The sequence below is a fragment of the Cyprinus carpio genome, chromosome A9 (assembly GCF_018340385.1).
Source record: "Cyprinus carpio isolate SPL01 chromosome A9, ASM1834038v1, whole genome shotgun sequence".
In the NCBI taxonomy this organism is placed as follows: Eukaryota; Metazoa; Chordata; class Actinopteri; order Cypriniformes; family Cyprinidae; genus Cyprinus; species Cyprinus carpio.
Window position 1 is genome coordinate 6,015,689 of NC_056580.1, and position 24,107 is coordinate 6,039,795.

Consider the following 24,107-nt stretch of genomic DNA (forward strand, 5'->3'; position numbering starts at 1 on the left):
CAGACAAAACCTCAATGCTTCTGGGAAACCCAGATGTTGTTTCCCTGTTTTTAATTGCTACTTCGGTTGATTTGTCTCTTTGTTTTGCGTTTCTTTACTAAATCATGCTCCAGACATGTTTACTTGTTAAACATGCTGAGATTTGATTCGTGATTGTAACACTTTGGAGCAGATCTGACTGAATTGACAAAGGATTCTGCTGTGGAAATATATCCATTAAGGCTGCCTGAGTTTTGCTCAGGTTTGATGTTGAGTTTGAGTTGAAACTTTGAGCTCAAGACAGAAAGTCACTGAGAAAATGGTTTTAAATCATGGGGTTTTATCCTGGCAAGTAATTTGACAAAGCTTTTAGGGAAAAACACTGAATGAAATGACTGACTAGAGCCCAACAACAAAATGAAAAGTGTGTCCTCAGCTGACAAGAATGGGCTTCCCATGCCGCTGTTCAACATGATCTGTACGTATTTGTATTTTTTTCTTTAGCTGCAGGGACATATATATTTCAACATCTGTTCTCTCTGTTTTTGTAAAAGTGGAGAATGCTGTGCTTCCTTTCAAAGTCTTTAAGTCACTTTGGAACACTAAATCAATACTCAGACTTGATTGCAGTGTCAGAGAGTTTTCCAAAAAAGATTCAAAAGCACAGCTAAGGAACAAAAGATGCCTATACTATAAAACAGTTAACATAAGTCTGACAGCTAATATCAGATCCAGTGTGGAAAAGGGACCGGTGGGGAAAAATAATGAAATAAAAGTTAACAATAGAAAAAAGTAATATAATTGTCAGCAATAGGAATCACAGTTCCTGTAATAGTCAGTTTTCTGATCTGATTTTATTCCTTTTAAAGTATTAAACTGTTCTGAAAAATAAATGTGTATATATAATGTGTATAGAGTGCAGACAGGGATTAAATATTTCTACGGCTGTTTCAGATGTGGAAAAACATTTAATATAAATGTTTGCTTATATGCTTGTAAAAACATTCAATCAGACATTAAGCAATTATTGATCATGATGTTTATGTCAGTTTGTCTTTATGAATACAAATAAAGTTTTTATGAATATAAATATAGTTTCATATATATATATATATATATATATATATATATATATATATATATATATATATATATATATATATACAGTAGTTTTTTTAATGAATATAAATAAATGTTATTAATTTATTTGTGTTTATTTATAATACAATTAAAGTTATTTATTTATTTTTTTAAATACTAATTTTTTTGTACTTTTTTTTTTTTTTTTTAAAGATTTAGTTTGACCTCTAATGTTAAGAAACATATTGCAGCAATTGTTGCTCCATTTTACAGGTTCATTAAATTAAAAATCACCCCAATCCACTTTATTCATCTCCTTGAGTGTTTTTTATCGAAGTTCAAGAGATGTTTACTTCCTTTCTAAGTGTCTCTTGAAAGTTGTTCCAGTTGGTTTATGAATGTTGTGTGTCCCGGCTCGATCAGCCCCTACAGGCCGGCTCTCCACCCAACAGCTGCTTTGGTTTTAAAGGCCTAATATGACAACATGCAGCCTACATAGTGTTTCTGTATGAATATTAATGCAGTTAATGTCTGAGACCTATTTGCTCATTCCAGTGACAGTTTGGTTTTGTGACTTAAACAAGAAAATATAAAGAATCCAGGAATTCAACAAATAATATGTGACCCTGGACCACAAACCAGTCTTAAGACGCTGGGGTATATTTGTAGACATAGCCAAAAATACATTGTGGGTCAAAATTATCTATTTTTTTTTATTGCCAAAAATCATTAAGATATTAAGTAAAGATCATGTTCCATGAAGATATTTAGTACATTTTCTACCATAAATATATAAAAACTTAAGTTTTGATTAGTAATATACATTGCTAAAAACTTAATTTGGACAACTTTAAAAGCAATTTTCTCACTATTTAGATTTTTTTTTTTTTTTTTTTTTTTTTTCACCCTCAGATTCCAGATATTCAAATAGTTGTATCTCGGCCAAATACTATCCAATCCTAAACCACACCTCAATGGAAAGCTTATTTATTCAGCTTTCAGATGATTTATATATCTCTATTTTGAAAAATTGACACTTAAGGCTGGTTTTGTGGTCCAGGGTCACATATTTTATATTATATTTAGTTGAATTATAATTCAACAGGTAATATTTTACATGTCTTTACTGTCTTTCTTTCTTTCTTTTTTGATAACCTTTTTTTTGTTGTTGTTGTTTTTATATTGTAACTTCGTGTCTAAAAATGTAAGACATCAAATAAACTTGTATTTTCAGTTTTAGGGTGTAGTTTTTTTTTTTTTTTTTTTCTGTGTAATACAGTGTATTTGCAGTTATCTTAATAAAATAGCTTCAATAAATGTTATTAGTATTACTTCAGCTGAACATTGTAAGTTTGACCATAACATTTATTTGCCCAAAGAAAGCCATGTGTTGTAGCTCAGGGTTTGGTGACAAATGTGTAGAGCTTAGTGCTGTTTTTTAGGCAAAGGAAGTGCATAAATTCCACGGTGTGACATATAGTAACAGGAATTTGATGAGCTGCCTCTTGTGTTTTTGTCTTCCCTTCAATTTCTGCGAGATGACATGACCTCTGTTGAACCCGCTGGTCTAATAAACGGCGCTGTCTGGTGTGTAGGACCCATTGAATAAGGGAAGCTCCCGGTGAGAAGAGAGAGAGAGAGACAGAGAGAGAGAGAGAGAGAGAGAGAGAGAGAGAGAGAGAGAGAGAGAGAGAGAGAGACTCCTCCTCGTCTCCGGTGTCAAACTTGACATCAGCCTCTGAGCCGAGAATGGTAACTTGTGTCGGAACAGAAGCCCTCACATGAGTGGCATGCTTCATGGAGTTATGTACCTTGTTTTGCCCCGTCAACTGCTATCATGGATTGCATAATCTTAATACTTTTTAATTTTCTCTTCACGTTTCCATCGCTCCAAATTTCCATCGCAGAATTCATTATTCATCCATCCAATGAAGGTAAGATAACGTCTGGAGTAAGAGGCATGTTATACCTCCTCTCTGCGAGTCTGTCTTTACATTATTGTCATCTGACTTGCGCTGGACCAGACAGCTAGGGTTTTATTTCTGCTCAGCTTTGACAGGGCAAAATTAAATCGAAGTGAATAGTTACCTGCTTTACCTCCGAAGCTCATCCAATAAGCTGCGGCAAATTCGATCATATTGCTTAAACGCTTGCTCGTTCACTTTATGTCAAAGCAGCTGCTCCAAATGAATCAATAATACCGCAATTCTGCGCGAGACGCATTGCATTGCTTGCGCGAGAAATGGATGCAAAGGTATCGCTGCAGATTAAACTTTTAGTAGGCTACTGTTTATTGTTGTTTTATTAGGGTCGCTTGAGCTACATGATAAAAGCATGTTTTGAAACGATCGATCGATCACGAACGCGCAACGACGGAGCGCAAAATCCAGTCCGAAAATCAACTGAGCATAACGCATAATCTTAAAATAGGCTATATGTGAAGACTCTGTGCGCTTTTGATTTATTAAATTGCTTCAATTATTTTGTCGCTATTTTGTATATAGTCAAGCTATAAGGCATGTAAGTTTTTGCGCCGAGTTTATTCAGTTGCACTGCGCATTTGTTTTATTAGGCTACGTGAAATACTTAAACTTACTGGATAGGACTTTACTTCAAATGCGCCATTTGGGTCAGCAGATATTTACCTGCCATCGGGTGTCTGTCACATATTCAAATAGCCTCTTCCTCTTCTTCTTCTTCTCTTCTTCTTCCTCTTTTATTTATTTAGGCTATTTTTAGTTATTTTTTACTTAAACGAAACACGCTGATGTTAACGTAAATCATATTTTGAAGTGTTTATATTAACTGTTATAGGCTGCATACAGATTTTATGAATATTACTCCAAAATAATAGGTTATGCCTATTAGAGTTTATTGGTGCCCGAAGTTGTTTCAGTTATCTAGTGCTGTTCATCAAGATCAGTCTTACTTAAACATGGTAGCACATGTGCTGACATCTTCTTCTTTTTATTATTATTATTTTCAATCAGATATATGGCCTATTGGATAACCTGTATAAAGCCAGTAAAGGCCTACAAACTAATGAGATTTCAAATAAAGTGATCAAGTGAGCAGGCTTCAATCGAAATAGTCTTTAAAGTCAATAACTTAAAATATTAAGCCTGTCAACATTATGAAGCCAGCAAAGTTAGGTATACATGCAATCTCCTTATTTTTTAACAATATAGTTGTTATTTCTAGGACACTGTATTTGTGAAACTCTTTAAGAAGCAGCGGGACACTGTAGCCTAGGCCAAAATAACGGATAGGGCCTATGTTTATTTCTTTTTATTATATGGTTTAAATAAGTGTGCACCCCGTTTTTATGTATCTCATGCGTATCCCTGATTTGTTCACAGTGATTAGCTTTGTTTGTTCCGTTCAGAGCTATAATTTATTTTATTTTTTTTCATAGTCGCTCGGGGGAAAAATTAGACGTGAGACATTAAACCTTTTTGTATAGTCCATCATTATACTAATTAGAAAAGTTTCCATCAGTATTGTTGTCACATATTCGATGTACAGGCCTGTTTGTTAGCATTTCCAAAACTTCGATGCTCTTGACTATATTTGGTCTAGTTTGAGAAAAAAAGAAAAAAAAAAAAAAGAAAGAAAGAAAGAAAGAAAAAAGAAATAGAGACTTTTGTTAATCTTATTCAGTGAGGAGATACAGAAGATGTAAAGATTCGTTTATTTTTGGGACTTTTTGTTCGATATGAAACACATATTCAGGCCAATTTGCTATTATTGGGTTTAGAATATGTATTTTTGTATCAGAGTGTAGAATGATCTTTGTAGAAAGAGGAGATGTGCTCATATGCTGTCAACTCAGAGGTGGGCGATGCGTCTGATGTTTCGTGGTGTTTTAGCTGTCTGTTCTGTGGAACAGAGCGGCTTTTCTCTCTTATTGTGATTTATGGGCTGTGAATTACCTTTTGCTGAAAAAAAAAGTATGTAATGGGACATGTTTTTCACCAGAGAGTGTCAGTATAGAGCCGCAGCTATTGATCTCATTTGGAGCAAAGTGCGTTTTTTTTTTTTTTTGTTTTTTTTTTCCAGATTGCAGTCGCCTAATCAGTACAAAGTGTGGTATTTATAATCTACTAATATGATCTTAATTAATAAAAATGGTAGGTTTATTTTTTTAATAACTAATATTGAACGTGTTAAGCGTCAGAGGCCAGTTCGAAGACCTCAAGGCAATCGCGGCTCACCTCCCGAAATTCGTGTAGTCTGTTGACGCAGTCTGCCTCGATTGAATTATGATTTGATTAAATAAAGGTGTTCAACTATAAATTTCATGTTCTTATTAACCCCCTTTCTTAGAATAATACATGTACACAACGAGCATTAATTAATTGAAAAAAAAAAATGTTATGAGACTCATAAAATCCTTTCAGAGGCAATTTTCAAAAGTTATATACCTAAGCTATCGATGCGAAGGTAGACTCCATTTCCCCCTTTTGTTCAAGAAATGAACTATAGTGGAGTTTGAAAAGTCTTTTTTCCCCCCTTCTTTGTGTGTGTGTGTGTGTGTGTGTGTTTATATTTATTATTTGAATTTAGCCTATCCCATAGAACTGTTTCTTGACCTGACACAAATGACTTTTCTGATTAGACGTGTTCTTCTGCTCGGGCTGAAATAGGCCGATTTAGGCTTCTACACGGGCTGTGCACGTTAACCCTTAACATTAGGTCGTAAAATAGGAATAATAATAATAATAATAATAATAAAATCTATATAAAGCAAAGTCTTTATCGCATGGAATGAAATTTAATAGCCAACTCCTTGTCGAGCGCACTTCATTGCGACCTCATTCGTGTCGGTCAGCGAGTGTGTTACAACCTGCATGTGTCTTTGAGAGGATAAAGCCCGAAGCGTCTATTTAATTTAACTGAGCAAAATTAAGCATTAAAATAAATGTTAAAAGCTACAGCTGGTGGCGATTACAAAGTTGGGGCAAAATTTAAGTACTGAAAACTCTAGGCCAATTAACTAGCCTACAACATCTATAAACTACACCCATATACAACAACAACAACAACAACAACAATATTATTATTATTATTATTATTATTATTATTGTTATATTAAATAATATTATTATTATACTACTTACTGACCAATTGAACTCTGTAATTAAGGTAGGTATTTTCTGAATATCCAAGCAGCACAGTTATAGTCTAAAAATATTCTTGACTATTTTTACTGCATTTTTTTCCTGTAGGCTGTGTTTGAAAACAACAAAGTAACTTGAAGTCTACTTATACTGTAGATGCACACACCATAGATGCACTCACATTTTGCTCTTTTTTTTTCCTCTCACAACAAAGTGTTTCCTAGTTTATTTAATAACTAATAGTAATTTTCTCAATTAGTAGCAGCAGGCTTAATGCCAGTGTAATTTATTATTATTATTATTATTATTATTATTATTTAAATAAACAACACATAGCATTTTTAAAAACAGGGAATATATATATTATTTTTTATTTTTTTATTTTTTGGATCTGGCACTCTGCCTAGGGAAACATACTTTTGTTTAAAAAATCAAATTAATCTTTCTGTCATTTAGCTTGGTCTATGTGAGTCCTACGTTTGTGGTGGGTAAACTTTTGGGAGCAGTCCAGTGTAATGCATATCATCTATTCTGTCTTCCGTATGCTCACGAGTTCTTACACGCCGATTTCAACTAAAACAACAAAAGTCTCCCTGAAATAACTCAGGAAATCTCCCCAAAGCCCATTAACTCCAGAATAAAGCTTCTGCCAAAAGCATTAATATAGATGTAAACAAATCATACAACACAACTACGTTACTAAGGTTTCCATTTTCTAACTTGTGGCCAAGATGGCGCATTTTGCAAGCCACAGCGATTCGCTCGCACAGACTATGTGATGGCAGCACGACATGGTGTGGTGTGATGTCATGGTGCACTGTAGTTTCCAGACGGGACGACTAATGTTTTGCGAGTGATGCTACTTTTTTAGACATTTGGAAATTTGCTTACATGTACAAACACATCCAATGCATACCGTATCATCAGTATAACAGTAACATGTGTGGTCCAGCTGATGGGTGGATTTTGGATGGAGATGGTGGACAGAAAAGCTGTAAGCATTCGGAGGGGCTGAGGCAGACACCCTGAGACTCGACTGAATTATTCATGGCGTAGAGGTTAATACTTCATTGCCATCGTGCCAGTATGGGCGGAAGCTTCGATCAAGCTGCAAGACCTACGATTTGTTATTGTTTCTCCATTTGAATGTGTTTATTTTGGGGTTTTCAGATAGTTGAGTCGGGGAATTAGTAAAGTAGGAGCGGCAAAACCAGACGGCTCTTGAATCTAAAACCCAAAATGTGGTTTGACTTGTAAGGAAGCCATAAATCATTGCAATAACCTCCCTTACAAGTACTGACCTCTCAGAAAGGTTTTGGGGTTCATGGCGACCCTTGGTGAAGGTAGACCAGCTGCAGAGGAGGATTTAGTGTGGGTGAGAAAAGGGATCATTGGAGCAGCAGTGGATATTTTGGACACACATATCGCGGCCTCTTGTTCTCACTTGAAAATCCTTTGAAAATAATCCGCCATGTGTCATATACACCCACAGTCAGATTTTAATAAAGCCAGGCATCAGTCCGAGGACCCGCCGGTTGTGAGGTGTTCAGACACCTGACTCTCATCTTAATTTAATAACAGATTTAATTAACTATCTGAGAGGTGAAGAGGACGGCGAGAAGAGAAGGCACTGTGCCATTTACGGGCCATATGGTTCTCTTATACCCATGCAAAGCTCATTCAGATCGTAATCGACAGCCGTGATCACAGCTAAGTTCAAGGTTAGTGGCTATTTTCTGCGAGAGCTTTGTCCTTATTGCTTCAAATACAGTGAAATCTTAAAACTTATGTGAGAAAGGAGTTGTAAAACGGCGTTTTGTAACACACTACATTTTTTTATAAAGAAGATATTGGAGTGATGATACTTATTCAGCATGTGGGTTGTTGCCGCAAAACATGTTTAAAGACAATTTTAAATAAAGAAAATTTCAGCATATTAAAAAAAAATATATATTTTATTTTAATTTATTTTATTATCTTGAGTTTGTTTTCAGTTAATTTTAAATTTTACTGCATTGTGACTAATTCATTTTTGTAGTAAATACAAGGTCATAAATAGTGCCAGTTTTTTTTTATTATTATTATTATTATTTTTTATTATTTAATTTTTTTATGGAAAATCGCTTAACATGTTGCTTTAAATATTTTAAAATGATTTTTCACAACAGGACATTTCAACTTACCTAAATATTTCATGTCAGCTATGCGTAATATGAAATTAAAGCGAAATTATAATGCCTTTAAATTTAAATGTGTATCTATACCTATTGCATTTACTGTCAACTACACATAATATGATATAAAAGTAAAATGTTGATACCTTTGAATTTAAATGTATATCTATACTCATAGTTTTTAATGACAGCTATCCATAGTATGATATAAAAGTGAAATTATGATGGATTTGAATTTAAGTGTATATCTATTTTATCTGATGGGTAAAAATTATGGTGTATTTTTAACACAGACTTCTTTCTTCTTTGTTAAATTCAATATTATGATCTCAATGTAAATATATTTGTGGTACTATTTCTGTTGTACATGTTTATTATAGCAAAATATAGCGGGTAGATTTGTAGTAGTTTGTGAGTTGTGAAGGAAAATGTAAATGTTTTTACAGTTGCCCCACACTAAAAGATGCTTCAACTAAAAAAGTAATTTTTCATTAGTCACTTAACCAGTACATTTCACATTGAGCTGTTCTTAGATAGTTTATGAATGAAACATTACCATTGTCTCTTTTTCAGCACTGTTAATGTGTGCGATCAATGTGCCATGTGCAGATGAAAGGAAAACAATAGCTAGTAGTGCCGGGATGATACATTAGAGACAGAAACCCCTTGGCAGCCTGTGGTTGGAATCCTAGATTATTGTCTCGCTCCTCTATTGATTTACCTATTTTTTTCTGGTCTGGGTGGTTGGATGAGATGGCCGTTGGATCAGCTGTACATAATCAGCCCTCTGTTTTGTGTTAGATGCGTTGCTTGATGCTCCACTTTTGGTGGAGAGGGTGGGAATGACGTTGGCTGTGATTTCCTTCTCTTACAGCTGCAGAAATTCGCCTCACCCATGTTGCTTTCTAATTTTATGGTCTCAAATTTCCTTGGTCGGCTCAATTTGAGATGCGGGCTCGGCTCATTGAGAAATTTAAATTGGAACCAAAGGTGCTGGATGTGCGCTGCCATTATCTGACATAAGCAGATAGCTTTATTATAGTTAATAGGGATCATCTACAGTATGAGAACAGCCAGCTGTTTGGCTAGCGCTCAGGTGCACTGCCGTTTTCTGCTGAAATTTGATAATGGGGTCTGTAACAGACTCTCCTCACAGCCCCTGATATGTGGACTAGCAGAAATTATGGATGTATCTGACTGAATCTATTGAAGAAAAAAAAAAAACAATTCAGTGTTTGAAATTAGTTTGGTAGATACACAGGCAAATATAAATTTTCTGTGTATGACTTTCTTTACTAAATTAAAATTTAATTTAATTTAATTTAATTTAATTTAATTTAATTTAATTTAATTTAATTTAATTTAATTTAATTTACAAATGTAATAAATATTTATAAAATAAATTGTCCCGTCATATGACATTCTGTATTCTGTACAAAACTAAAATACAAAACTTTTTTTTTTACATATATATATAATTTAGTCAATTTGATGTTTACAAATAAAATCATTAATCTAATTGTTTAAATTTTAGATTTTTATTTGTAATTTGATGAATGAAAAACAATAAACTATTCATAACAAGTAAAAAAAGTGAACAAATTAAATACTGAAAATAAAACTAATATAAAAAAGATTATTTAGGCTCAGGCTTCACATTATTTTCATTAACATTTCATAAAAGCCTGCTTCCTTGTAATATTTTGGTCTCTACCAATTTTATTTTATTTTATTTTATACATAATACAGTAATAATAATTTATAATAATATTAAAATAATCATTAATAAAGTAAACAAATAATAAATGTAAACAATAAAAAGAGTAATAAAAAAATATATATATATTATGCATCTCATGAATTTGGCTGAGTGAATTTCCAGAGTGTTCCAGAGAAATATCTCAAATAGGAGATATTTAAATTATTTTGGTCACTAATATGTTAAAGTTGTCTGATGTTTATGTTATGTTTTTGGTCACCACCAAATTTCCATATTTAAAGATTGTGTTATTTTATCATTTTGATGACTTCACTATTGCTCTATAATGTGGAAAGTAATAAATGAGTTAATAAAAATAAATATTGACAAATGAGTAGGCTAAGTGTGTCCAAATTTCTGACTGGTATAGGAACACATTTCTTACGTTTAGAAGGTGTACTGCCTCTGACTCGGACATCATGTCACGCTTTGTGATAAGAAAATAAATGCTGGCATTAAAGTATATGTTTGTAGGCACTTTTAGAAAAGAAAGGTTTATGTCATCCATGTCCCATATGTCCATTTGTGGTTTGGCTGGGTGTTTTCTGGCCGTCGCTGTAGGGAGAATGAGTAGGGGCCATAGACGCCATGCTGAGTGGCCCACATGTCAGCTGGGATTATGCGTTTACTGTACGCTGACGGAGGCTTTTGTTCTCTCTCTTTGTGCCTGTAGAAGCCTTGCTCAATCAAACAGGAGTCGTTGTTCTGAGAGAAGGAGACACTGAGATGTCAAGAGCTTGTCACGACCTTCTCAGCTGCAGCACGCCATGCAGCCAGCCAGCCATTTTTAATAATGCACTATTTCCTTTCCTTTCTGACGTCTCTCATTGTTTTAGCTTTCATTATCTTTTGTTGTTGTTGTTTCCTTAAATTTAATTGACTGGATTGGACAAGGATTTAATATTGTGTTGACTAAAAATCTAAATTTATGCACAAATATAAATAAATATTGAATACAAAGACAGATACAGATTAAACAGTGTATGAGTTAAAGAAAACAATAACAACTGATAATTTTCCAATATTTATATTGCATAAATTAGAAAAACATTAATAAGCAAAATAAAGATTATGTCCTATGAATATATTTATTTTCAATTTCTATTATTCATAAATATATTGGTATTTATTTATTCCATCTATTTATTTAGGATTTGATCAGCATGACTAAAGTCAAATGTTATGTCTTATATCACATTAATTTGATTTATCATATGTATATTATGTAGTTATTTTTGCATAAATATTCTATAAAAATTATTTAAGAAAAATTGCTAAATATTTTTTTAGGACAAAGTTAACTGTAAAAGTGTTTTGGAACTAAATGTATTGTGAAAAACATTATATTTTAAACATTACAGAAATAAATAAATGTTATTATTATTATTATTATTATTTAATTAATTAAAGTTATTATACCATGTTAGTGAGAAAATGTAGCATTTTGCTAAGATTTGTTTTGAGGTGACATAGTTACGTTTAAAACATGAACAAAAAATATGAACTTTTAATCAAAACAATAACTTATGCAATAATTAGTAACTAACCCTGAACCAATCCCTAACCCTAATCTCAACCTACTCGTATTTAATATTGCACAGTACTTATTTGTGTAATTATGCAGCAACAACGTCACCTTAAAAGGGGGTTAAATGTTTAAAAAAACAATCATGTTGTAGCTATAATCTCTTATCAACACATCACTTTAAAATATTGAATCCTTTCGGATGGTGCTTGTCAGATAAAAGAAACCATTTGTGATTTGTTCGCCTTGTTAGAGATGCCTATCAGTGAAATAATACTCTGAAACACAAAGGATCAACGATGGGTCAGACGTTAACGATCCTGTCATGCACGGGGTAACGAGGGTAACTTTTCTCCGGCCAGTTAAAGCTTGTACGGCTAACTGAAAAAATACTCGTTTGAAGGATGAATCCATTGACTCCATTGTTTGTTTAATTGGATTGTGGCATAAAGCAGTGCAGCTGAGTAAATACTGTGTTGATCGGGACGCTGCACACTGAGAGCCATATCCCGGTCCGAGTGGATGTGTGGCGGGGGGTGAAACCCGATCTAAAAAGGGCTAACTGCTTATTTGTTCCTCTCCCCTTCTCTCTCCTTTTCCAGTTAACCTGTTGGACTCCAAAGCAAGCCAAGGGGAGCTGGGCTGGATATCATCCCCATCCCATGGGGTGAGTGCTGCAGACCTAATCCATATTTCTTAGTGGAAAAGAAGAGAACAGAGATTTTGTGCTGTGAGGATGTTGTTGGGGAACCAAAATGCTGTGTGTAGTTTTTGGGGCGTTTATTATTTTGAGTTAAGTTTCAAAAACTAAAATGCTAATTTCAAGTGATTTTGTTTGGATAATTTTACTAAATAATTAGGGGTTTGACAATAAAATTATAATTGCATTTTAATTTTTTAAATACTACCTTATACCGGTGAAATTATTATTTTTTTTGTTTTACCGGCAAAGTCTAAAATGATTAAGCTTTTTTAGTGTTTTTGAAAATGGTCTATTATGCTTAGCAAGGCTGCATTTATTTGATTAAAAATATAGTAAAAAGTTTTTATTGCAATTTAAAGTAACTCTTTCATGTTTGAACATATTTTAACATATAATTTATTCCTGTGATACAAAGCTGAATTTCCAGTATCATTACTCCAGTCTTCAGTGTCACATTATCCTTTCAGAAATCATTTAAATATGCTGATTTACTGAATTATATTTTGTTTCTCATAATTTTCAGTGCTGAACACAGTTTTTAAAAATAAACCTGAAAAGAAATGTATCACAGTTTCCACAAAAAATATCAAGCAACAAAAACGCAACATTTATAATAATAAGAAGAACCATTATTAATAATTGAACACAAGAAATAACTGATAATAAATTAGTGTCAAATATTGAATATTAGCATATATTAGCATATTAGAATGATTCACATATCAGAATGATTTCTGAAGGATCGTGTGACACTGAAGACTGGAGTAATGATGCTGAAAATTCAGCTTTGATCACAGGAATAAATTACTATTTCAAATATATTGAAGTAGAAAAAGGTGTTTTAAATTGAAATAACATTTGATCAAATAAACGCACCCTTGGTAAGCATAAGACACTTCTTTCAAAAACAAACAAAAAAAATCTTAATTATGCCAATCTTTTGACCATTTATATATATATATATATATATATGTATGTATAAAATAATACAGAGAACACATAATATAAATAATGAAAGCACAAAGGCATGTTTTTCTTGTCTGCGTAGATCAAGTCAAGGTACTTTATTTTTGTTGTCAAAACCTCAAGGTTGCAACTTCCGATAATAACCATGTTTATTTGTTGAGCTGTACAGGTATTGGTCTCAAGGGTTACTCGGACCAAACCGTTCCTTAAACTTTATTATGTGTTAAAATGACTTGCTGGCAGTTGCTAAAGGTAGTCTAGTAATTTGTTCCATATAGCTGCCAAACCTTGTTTCCCCTCATTCTTTTTCACTGTTGGCACAGTAAAACATAAAAAGCTTTCCTTTCTTAGAAGCAAGGGAGAAGAAAAAGAAAAGTAAAGAAAAAGATGAAGTAAAAAACAAAAAGGTCATTTGCATTTTATATTAAGTGCTTTTTAATGTACAGTGCATTTATGGAAAATTGAGCAATTGCACTAATTTGCTAGATTAATTTCTAAATGTTCCTAAGTTCAACTGAGAAAGCATCATTAATCTTTACAATAGCCATAAATGTGATTTAGAGTGAAAAAGGAAATCCCTCGCAGATATGTGCTGAACGATTACAGCGAAGATCAGGTTCTCAAGGTGAATTAACTCGAATTACTCAGGACTTCTCCCTAGTTTGGAGCGATAAGCATGCTGCCCTGAAAGCTATGCCCTTAAAAATGATTTCAAGTAATGTACCGCCACAGCGTGCTGACACTGACGGATGGGTCGCCCGCCTTCTGCCAGTGTAAGCACAAATTGGCCCGGTTAAAGCAAATTAAGAGCTAAAGCCCATCGGACGCTCCATGTGCAGCCGCCTGCTCAGATAAGGCCAGTAAATGTAAACTGGCCCTGCGCAGACAGCTCTTTAAACACGCAGCGCTGTTTATTACGGCCTCTCCAAATTGCATCAGGCCTCAGCCTGGGATTCATTACCCAAGGCAGTCGGATTACTCTGTCCGCACCACAACTACCCACATGAACCGCTACGATCTGTTGCACTGCTCTGAAGACTCTACGCAATTGTTCCTTGAATTTGTAAAAAGCATCTTTGCTGTGGCGTCTGTGGAGACGCCGATAAGAGCTTGATTGGTGGTTGTAGTTTGGGGTCTGAATGCCTCGTTTCTCCAAAGCTGTTTTACCTCAGCAACAGAAAGAGAAGTGCAAATTGCTCTTGAGCACTGCCTTGGCTTGGCATCGGCATTGTTTTTAATTCCATTTAAGATTTTTGAATGAATAACAGGATTGATCTGACGCACTGGGAGTATGGGTGGCTGTACTGGATAACAGGCCAGAAATGTATATAAACATATCTACATACTGTACAGTTTAAAATTTTCATTTAGGATTGTTTGGTGTGACTAAAATGATATATTAAGGTATGAGTAGTCTTATATCAAGTTAACTGGATTTATCATATGTATTATGAAAGTTAACTGTGAAAATGTATTGTCGAAAGTGCTACAAAAAAAAAAAAAAAAAAAAATTATGTATAAAACTTCAAAATTTTTATTCATTTAAAATGTTTCTTTTCTGGTTTATACCTCTAACCACATGTAAGAGACACTTTAAAGGAGACGCTTTATTATAAAGTTAATATTTTTCAGATAATATTAAACCAATTTTGTTGCCTTCGGTACAGTGACAAAATTAAATCCAGTTATTTAATTTTACATAATATTCCACTTTTTCTCACACTATATATTTTAAACAAATGGTATATAGTTGTGTGTGAGTATGCACACACACACACACACACACACACACACACACACACACACACACACACACACACACACACACACAAACACACATAGGATAATTCAACAAATTAGATACTACATTTTTTTCCTTTCTATTTTTATTTGTAATTTGATGAATGCAAGACAATAGATTATTCATAACGACTGAATAAGTCAGCTGTGCAAAAAGGAGTTTAAAAAATGAAAGCTCAAAGCAATAAATCTAATATAACAGATTGTTTTGACTCAAACTTCATCAACATTCCTTAATAACCTAATTCCTCATCTTATTTTGGTCTCTAAAAATCCGGAGTAGAAGCCATAAGATCTGTAGCATCGTAGCATAATCGACTGAGACTAAACAGGCAGCAAACACATTTTTATTATTAAAACATTTTTATTATGCATTTCTGAAGTCACACCCCGCCAACGCCTGCAGCGAAAGACAATATTACCAACATGATGCTGAAACTCATTTAGTTTTTTCCCCCTGAAAGGAAACTGTGAAAGGTCTCCAGCTGTATAAAGTGCAAAGAAAACCCCCTCTATAAAGGTGGATTAGCACGTCATGTGGCCTCAGCGGGGTGAGCGGCCAGCACACAATGTGTTATGGTTCCTCTGTGGTAAAAGCTGTGATGAAAAGGTATTGACTGATAGGGTACAGTTGTCGCTGTGACCTAGTGCAGGAAATCTTAGATGGTGAAGCACTTGTCATTTCTAGTGTTTCCTGCTGTATTGTGGGAATGGGGTGGGCTCACGGGCCTCACATATAAACATAAGCCTTTTTCAGTTGTCTTTTTGGTGTGATTTGTGTCTTCAATTTAGTTTTGGGAGGTGTATTTCTTTGTAATATAATATGGATGAGTTCATGCTTCTTGAACAGTGTTGGTAAGCTGATTTGAAACTGTAGCTTCTCAAAATACAAGCTACATATAAATTAAAGCAATTTAGTAAGCTACACTTAAGTAGTTAGCAACACAACAACCAACCGACAAGTAGCTATCCACACTGACTCTATATAGGGTGGCACTATATATTTTTTAAATAGGTCAGATGATATATTTTGAAGCTTTCTTTCTTTCTTTCTTTCTTTCTTTCTTTCTTTCTTTCTTTCTTTCTTTGCAATCACTTGTAAAATAAAATAAAAACTGTATTGACTGTACATTTATAGTGTACTTCAATTCTTTAAAGTATACTTTACAAAACTGCAGGCAATAATGAAATAAAAGTTTAGTTTGTATTTTTTATTGAAATTTTACATTACATCACATATTGTATTTTGTTATTCAGTATTACATTTAAAGTTAATATATTTTAAATGTTTTCTCCTGAAAAAAAAAAAGTTTTCTGCTGAATGCACTGACAAATATTTATGGTATATAATATATGGTGTATATATATATATATGGCATATCCAATATATATATATATATATATATATATATATATATATATATATATATATATATATATATATATATATATATATATATATGATACTGTCATTTCTATTTATGTAATGTATTTTAATATATTTGTAATTACACATTTATAATGATTAAGTACAATTTGCTACATTTAAAGTTAATATATATTAAATGTAACTTAATCATGATAAATGTGTAATTACAAATATATTTAAACGCATTACATAAATAGTAATGACAGTATCATATATATATATATATATATATATATATATATATATATATATATATATATATATATATATATATATATATATATATATACACACACACACACACACACAATAAATATCAATTGTCAGTGCATTCAGCAGAAAACTTTTTTAACCACAATTCAAAGACTGATTCATTACAAAGATGTAATGAAGTCCTACATAAGTTGGTCACAAAGCATTCTAAAATTTAGCTAATTTCATTTTATATAAATTTAAACTATAATATGTTTGCATTTAACTGCAAATAGCATGCAGTTAAGTGTTTGAACCCATTATATTCAGTTTTTTAAAGTATGCTGAAGTATCCTTTTTTTTTTCACAAGGGATCAGGGATGTATGTTGTTGTTTTTTTTCGGATCAATTTGTTTACATGAAGTGATTTTAATAAAAATGCATCACACTTCCCAACTCTTTACGAGAGAAAATTTTTTGACAGTGTGTTTGAGTATTAAATCATTTTGCAATATACTTTGACAAAACTCTGTGATCTAGTATTTTGTCATGCATTACTGCTACTGCTACATTACTGTTTAATTTTGGTAATTTGGGATGCTATTTTAGTTACTTGCTCCCCAACACTGTTACTGAATAGGTTAAATCAATGTCGAATTAATTTAGAAAAAATTGCTAAAAAAAATAGCATTAGCTTATTTTCAGCTAAACTGTATCACTTACACTTTTATTCCACTCAAGCTTGGAACAGAGTGTATTTGCAGTGGTATCGAGCACAGTTGTTGTCTGAGCTCAGTCAGAGCTTTGTTTGTGTCAATTAGTACACATGTGTATTTGACAGCGAGCAGCCACCTCCTCCAGATACTCATTTCATCTGCTAGATCTCCTTTGTACACATAAGTACGTCTTTTCCTCAGTGCCCTCTCCGGCATCCTGGCGTTCAGACTCTAATGGAGCCATCGCGAATAGAATCCACTCTAATTTTGTCCATCATAATGAAGAGAGTGAGATTTGATAGAGAAACCGCGTGCACCTATTCAGGAAATGTGCATGTGATGCCAGCAAAAGCCAGCGGTATATGTCAGTCTTCACTAACTAATGCAATTCCATTGTAATACGAGCGAGAGGAGGATTATAATTTTATTACATATCTGTCTGGAACATAAGCTTTGCTCCACTTTGTCCACAATTGCCAGGGAATCTATTAGTTTAAAGTACCAGTTGGCCTGTGTGCACACAGGGGGAGTTGGGCCGCAGCCCTGCCAAATGTACCAACTGCTGATTTCCTCATTTCTCTGCTGCTTTCCTTGCTGGAGGGGGATTACTATTGTAAAGTGATATTCGGAAAAACCTAAAGTCATCTTCAGTCTGCCCGTCCAGTGTTAAGTTGCAAAGCGCAGGACTGATGTCTCCTGCTGTGGAGAAGGAAATACAGATTGGTGTCCCATCGTAGCCTGGCACTCTTTAAAAAATCAATGCGGCCTTTAAAAGCTGCTGTCCGTAAAAGAGATATCCAGACAGGGCTTTTACAGTTTTTTCCTCTCTATAACCGGGTGGTAAAGTAAAGTTATTTAAAGGAGACTGGCTTGTGCTGTGATGATGTCATTCATGGCAGCAGATAGTCCATGTAATACACTATTCTCAAGTGTGTGTGATTTACACATCGTATATGACTTTTCATTTATTTTGGCAGCCGTGGTTGAGTACGGTCATTCTCTATCCAGTTTGATAATGCGGCACAGCCCAGGCACCTGGACTTCATTTGAAGCATCAGCTATGCTGGTGAACGCAAGTTGGCTCTGTAAATAACTAGCAAAATGCAGCTGAGACAAATGACCAGCTGAAATTTCCATTGATTTATTTCAATTTGCATCATATTTGTTAATTTTGCAAGTTCATAAACACTATTATCAGAAGCAGATTCTATTGTTCTGTAATTATAACATCTTATTCAGATCCAGCTTTATCGCCAAAGTTTGCAGATTTACACAGAGTGGTACTTTACTGCTTATTGCTTTAAATACTTGATTATGATTTTAGCTAGTAGTAAATGTGTATTGCACATATTTTATCATGTTTCAATCCATTCTGCAGAATTCCAATGATTTTTTCTTAATCAGCTTAAAATGTGAAGAAGAAGAAAAAAATTTGGACTGGCCTACCTATGGCTTAACCATTGGTGAGTGAGCTGAAAAAGAGGTCTAGTTAAAACAAATTAAGTTGAAAAATTGTCATAAAAGAAAATTCACTTCTACTGTCTAAATTCATGTTATTGAAATTATCATAAAATATCCATCCATGCATACGTTGCAGTTCATTTTAAAAAGAACTGACCATGCAATTTTTAATTAAAATGACATCATGATCTTCCAGTGAAATCCTGCTCAAGCCCCGCCCTTTTTAAAAATGTTAAATATGGTGAAATATTAAGTCACATGACTTGAGGCAAAGGCGCATGACTTTTTTGATGATATTTTTCCATTGTAGTTTATGCACGTTGTCTTATAAAAATCATTAAATAAATAAATTCATTAAATGTATCATTAATTATGCATTATCCCAAAGTGTTAATTTAAATATGTGGATGGAATTCCAGCTGTCAGTGAGTTCAATCAGTTTGCTTTACTTGCAAAATAAAGGCGTAAACAATAAGATGCAAAACAATATATTAAATCCTTCAGATCTTAACAATGTGCTGAAAAAAAGCTCCTTTTGGGGTGTTTCATTAAGCACCCTCGCGGTTGAAACACAAATAGGCAATTCTTCAGTTTGAGGGCACACTTGTTCTGCTGGGTAATGAACAGCTCGCAGCCACTCCAGAGGCCTTGTCTCACTCAGCCAAGGGCTTTTATAAACTTGACGGAGAGCCATATAGTACTCCATTATTGTAATAGAAAACACTGCCTCTCAGTTCATCATTTATTTTGCTTTGTGTATGTTAAACCTCAAGACTTCTGGCCGCGTTGTGACTTCAGACACCCTTAGTGACAAAACAAAATGATTTGTCAGGCTTGCTTTACAAAGGAGAGTACTCCGAGTGGAGGGCCTCATTAATTATGTCCCACATTAATTATCCAAACAGGGGAGATATAAATTCGAAACAATTCATTATTCCAACTGTGTTTGAGAAATAAATAACCTCGACGCTCAGGTGTTTTACATTCGTCTCGGTTCTGTTGAAATGTAGGAGTACAGTAGTCGTTCGCTACCCTTAGAATAAATTTGATTAACTTCTTTCTCTTTTTGCAGTGGGAGGAAATTAGCGGTGTGGATGAGCACTACACACCCATCCGGACCTTCCAGGTGTGCAACGTGATGGAATACAGCCAGAACAACTGGTTGAGGACCAACTGGATTCCTCGTAATTCTGCACAGAAGATCTATGTGGAGCTCAAGTTTACCCTGAGAGACTGCAACAGTATTCCCATGGTCCTCACCTGCAAAGAGACGTTCAATTTACACTACCTGGAGACTGATGAAGACCAGGGAAGTAAGTTTCGCGAACACCAGTTCTCCAAAATAGACACCATCGCCGCTGATGAGAGTTTTACTCAGATGGACCTGGGCGACCGTATCTTGAAGTTAAACACAGAGGTCCGTGAGGTGGGACCCATGACTAAGAAGGGCTTTCACCTGGCTTTCCAGGATGTGGGAGCCTGCGTGGCCCTAGTTTCGGTGCGGGTGTACTTTAAAAAATGCCCTTTCACGGTAAGAAACCTGGCTATGTTTCCTGACACAGTACCCACAGACTCTCAGTCACTTGTGGAGGTTAGGGGCTCCTGCGTCAACAATTCCAGAGAGGAGGATCCGCCAAAAATGTACTGCAGTACCGAGGGAGAGTGGCTGGTGCCTATTGGGAAATGCTTGTGCAACATAGGATACGAGGAACGGGGAGTCGCTTGCCAAGGTAGAAATTTTCTCTCACATGCACACTTTTCTCCATACAGTGCCTTTTTCATTTCACGGCCCATTTTCTTCCTTTCATCAGTGTAATGTACTAGCACCAGCTCTGTAGACAGCGGCTCTAAATGGGACAACTGAGTGTGTCCCTGGAATACCATTCATTTGTTTATGCTGCTCATTGTCTGTAATGGCGAAGCATTTGGCTCACGATGGAAATGTTTTTAAACTCCATGGTGAGTTGAGTATCTGTCCCGCGCTCAGAGAGCAAATGGATTTTTCCCAGATACGAACACCTATGATCTGTCAGCCGTGCTCTGGATAAATGAATATGCGAGTCCTGTGTAAGCGAAGACAGAGAAGATCTGTGGCGCAGACCCCCTTAAAGGGCAGCTTGAAGCAGTTAAGCTTGTGAAACACTTCTCTGCATCACCTCATCAGACGAACAAATAGATGTACGTTAGTCATTGAAGAGGGATAAGTGTGTTTGTATTTGATGTGAAGCATATGAGACGTTTGCTGCAATATGTGGACATTTTTAGAGTCTAAAGACCATCTGTGGAAATATCATAGCGTTAGGGGTCTTGTCCCTGTGTCAGTACCCTACCTTAGGGGTAACTATTTACCCCTGAAAGGTTCATAGTAGGTGTTACTCTGAATTCTTTTAAGTGCATACCTTAAGGCAGTGGTTCTCAATTCCAGTCCTCGTGAACCCCAGCTCTGTACATTTTGTATGTATCTCTTATCACTTCTATTTTACTGTATAGTGCCCTGCGAAAAGGACTTTACAGGATATTCCACCATGATTCCAGTTTGAAGGGAGCGTATATGTTCCATTTAAAGGGCATTAAAGTGCGCAAGACGTGAATTTCAATTGTATTTATTTACAGAGGTATATTATGTCACACTTCACACTTCTTTGGTAAGTTTAATCTTAGTGTGAAGACACTGCAGTAGCATAGCAGAAATCTGTTGAATGAATGTTCCGAAGTGAAGTAAACTTCAATATATTTCCTATGCTCAGGCAGTATGGATCAATTAATGAACACTGTGTAGGGACTCTGTCAATCAGAACACAGTTCATGCATGGAGCTCTCTTCTAGTGAGCTGAGGATCTGAATCAGGTGTGTTAAACAAGAGAGACTTGCAGAGCGGGGGTCGTCGCAAGGACTGGAATTGAGAACCATTGCCTTTAGGTACTAATATGCAACTTTAGGAGTAGATAAGTCACAAAGTTGTCCTATTAAGTTTATTGTCCTAGTGACAGGTTGTTGTATCTCTGAAGCAAGGGTGTCCAAACATGCTCCTGGAGGGCCAAAATCCTGCAGAGCTTACGTCCCAACTTGTCCAAATACGCCTACCTGGAAGACCTTGATTAGTTGGTTCAAAGTTAACTTTAAAAGTTATATTTTAAAAAAATGGCCCCTGTGTTTGACTCCATTTTGTATTCATTTGTATTTCATTTTTGAATTCAAGAATATGTCAGGAATGGCTCATTAAGTACAGTAGCTTGTCCCGCAGTTCCTGCAAGTCTCTTTACACTATTTGGGTAAGAACCACGGTACTTTTGCACCATTGATGTGAGTGCAGTAGTTTTACGGTTGAGTATTTGTCATTTTGAATTTGCCATCTAAACTTTAAATGCACACACCCTGTGCTGCACACAGCATTTGTCTGTTGCAAATTAATTGAAAGAAAGCAGAGCTGCTCTCAAACAAAATGTGTTCAGAGGGGAGAAGTCATGAGAAAAAGTCAGGAGCATGCTCAGGAATGGGAATGTTGTTTAGTTCTACAAGTTAGGCGGTTTTGTGTTTTGTAACAATTGCGAGCTCTACTGTACGTCATGTATTCACTCCAGACCATCTTTTCGAATAGACTTGGGTGTGGACACCAAGTTTGGAAATCTGTTTTCTCCCCCAAAAGCACAAAAGGCTTTAGTGTGAAAGTGCCCTAAGAACATTTTGTCTGATGTGTATATGTGTAGGTCTTGCTGTGGTTGGAGGAGCTGATGATAGATTGCCTGGCAGCTGGTTTGAGCGCTTCAGTCCTGCCCATGGTATTATTTGAGTTAAGCCATCTCCCTGGAGAAATCACTTCTGCTCTTCATAAAATGTTCTGTGCCTATCCTCTACTCCAGCACTACCCAGAGATGTTTTAGAATCTTGCCATGCTTTCTGTCCAGCTGTACTCATCTTGATGTGATAGTATCCCTGATTGCCGGCTTGTGTTCAGTTAGACGTCTGTGTTTGTGTGTGTATTTATGTGTCTGTTATGGAACACTATATGTGGAACAGCTGCAAAATGGGTCATGAGGGTGGTTACATCAAGATGCATCTGAAACTTGCTTGCTATCGGCAAAGTGATGAGGAAAACAAGACCACACTACAGTTTTCGCTGCCCTTAAAAATAAAAAAAGTAGCATATGCTGTTATTCCTTAGATTTAATTAACCATAAAAATTATGGGCTGAACTTGACCTGTTGTTCTAGTATTGTTATTGGCCATGTAATTGAAAGATAGTGGTTAAATCGTTAAGGGTTCGTGACTTCTGACCTTGTGCTTAAAGTTTGAAGATCAAAGAACTTTCATCACTTTCATCTTATCACACTATGATTGTAATTCTTACATTTTAAATTTGTTAAACAACTAATTAAAATGCAGACAAAATAACATCATTCAAATTTGTAAAAAGTAAAAAAGGTTTATCTTCAGTCTGAATCTGATTCTTTCGTTTACTTCGTTTTATTATCGTTAATTTTTTATATTTAATTATTATTGAAGTGTTAAAAGGAAAGCTCCCAGAAAACTTCACTGAACTGAATTCAACTGAGTGCTAATTTCTAAACAAGGCTATATTACCATAAATGTTAGAATAAACACTGTCAGCTTTTTAGGAGCAATATTGTGATTTCTAATACAGTACTTAACTGTTAAAATGAGCCACTACATTAGATATTTTGTGGATTTGAGGGCATCGGGTTAACTATAGTACGTATAGCCAGTTCTAAGATAAATATACTATATTAGTAGTATTACTGAAATAAATCAAATATATATTATTATTATTTATTTTATTTTATTTTTTCATTTAAAACTGGACAAATAGTACTTACTATTAACTATCATGTAGATTACTAGCATATTGTCTGTTTATTATTACTTATTAGTACTTATAAATATTAGTACTAGAACTTATAAATCACATAAAATAGGAGTTTATTGAGGCAAAAGTGTAACCATTCTTCTTTGTATAGCAAAATATTATATGTTAATCTAAATGGCAAAAATTAAAAGCAAATGTATATATAAAGTGATAATATAATACATATCAATGTTAAAACTATTGCACAGAATCTTACTTTTCAAAAGATTCTGTTTTCAGAATTGGATCTCTTTTTAAAGTTCCTCATGAATATGCTTAAGCAGACAATATTTCTCTCCTAATTCCTCATGCATCAAATGTGATTTATATGAAACACAT

The 24,107-nt window shown here is 34.6% G+C and overlaps 1 protein-coding gene across 2 annotated transcripts in view; it reads left to right on the top strand.

Moving 5' to 3' along the window:
• The first annotated feature begins 2,750 nt into the window (after window positions 1-2,750).
• Window positions 2,751-24,107, top strand: part of LOC109095656 (ephrin type-A receptor 3-like) — a 114,545-nt gene continuing 93,188 nt past the window's right edge. For both annotated transcript variants that reach the window (XM_042763274.1, XM_042763273.1), the window contains exons 1-3: window positions 2,751-2,993; window positions 12,240-12,304; window positions 19,977-20,634. In XM_042763274.1, coding sequence (XP_042619208.1) covers window positions 2,897-2,993; window positions 12,240-12,304; window positions 19,977-20,634 — 820 coding nt within the window. In that variant the 5' untranslated portion in view covers window positions 2,751-2,896. The remainder of the gene's footprint in view (window positions 2,994-12,239; window positions 12,305-19,976; window positions 20,635-24,107) is intronic.